Consider the following 1,080-nt stretch of genomic DNA (forward strand, 5'->3'; position numbering starts at 1 on the left):
ACAGCCAATTCTTCTGACACCCGAGTGATCGGATAACCTGAGAGGTGGGTAGGTGACCCCACCAGCACCTACTTAGGTACTGTAGTACAATACTGACCCAGAAATGGATAAGCATATCAGTCCAGTAGTACCCGCTTGCCTCATAGAACCCGACCTCATTGTCGTCAGCGAAAATAAAAATTAAAAAAAGTTACACTTCCAAAGTTCATACCGGCGCTCAACGAGATTGCCTCAACGACCACTCCCGAGAGCAAGAGCGATCCTTTGCCACATTTCAGTGTGATTTACCTAAGGTTGACCACTCCAGGCAGATCAAAACTTGGGCTCATCTCAGTTGAAAATCGCCCACATCCACTGAACTCTACCTAACTATCGCCAACACAACTGTGCCTTGCACATTGGCCCACCGCCCTTCCTTCATCCTACGTCCACCCCGACCGCACGTTGCATTGTATATCAATACACTACGCGTGCGCAAGATAGATCGCCATCATGTTGCTCTGTAAGACTCGCTGACCTTGGATCGATATGTATATTCCATGCTAATTAATCCAACTTCTAGTCTGCCCCCATTGCGCAAACATCCTCACCGTCTCCCTTACAAACACGCGGACCAACCGCCTAGAGTGCCGCACATGTCCCTTCGAACATCACATTACCGAGCCCGTCTTTTCACGAAGATTGTATGAGCGTGTCGAGAGAGAAGATGTTTTCGGTGGACCCGGTGCCTGGGACAATGCGCAGAAGGGTCCTGCTCAATGCCCTGCTGATGGATGTGATGGCGATGAAGCTGCCTTCTTCCAAGTCCAGATTCGCAGTGCTGATGAGCCCATGACAAGCTTTTTCAAGTGCATGACCTGCGGTCAACGGTGGAGAGAGAACTGAGCTCAGAGGAAGATTTTCTTTGAGCTGCGACTTGGTGGGTTGGTCTTTGTATGCGAGGAGAATCGGAGTTGGGTCATAAAACATTTGTATTCTTCGCAGATTCAGTCAAGAATAACGCCTTTAGTCTCAAGGCATCCATTGAGTACAGTCCCGAAACAGTCGTCTGTGGGATTGGGCTTCTTCTTCTTCTTCTTC

At 49.1% G+C, this 1,080-nt stretch overlaps 1 protein-coding gene across 1 annotated transcript; it reads left to right on the top strand.

Moving 5' to 3' along the window:
• Positions 1-492: 492 nt before the first annotated feature.
• On the top strand, positions 493-885 carry FIESC28_11805 (uncharacterized protein; the record flags this gene model as incomplete). Its single annotated transcript, XM_031165911.1, has 2 exons — positions 493-502; positions 563-885. The coding sequence occupies 2 exons, from the start codon at positions 493-495 to the stop codon at positions 883-885; spliced, it is 333 nt and encodes a 110-aa protein (XP_031010030.1).
• Positions 886-1,080: the final 195 nt, after the last annotated feature.

This window comes from Fusarium coffeatum (assembly GCF_003316985.1).
Source record: "Fusarium coffeatum strain FIESC_28 chromosome Unknown BRIP53273_contig_526, whole genome shotgun sequence".
Lineage (NCBI taxonomy): Eukaryota > Fungi > Ascomycota > Sordariomycetes > Hypocreales > Nectriaceae > Fusarium > Fusarium coffeatum.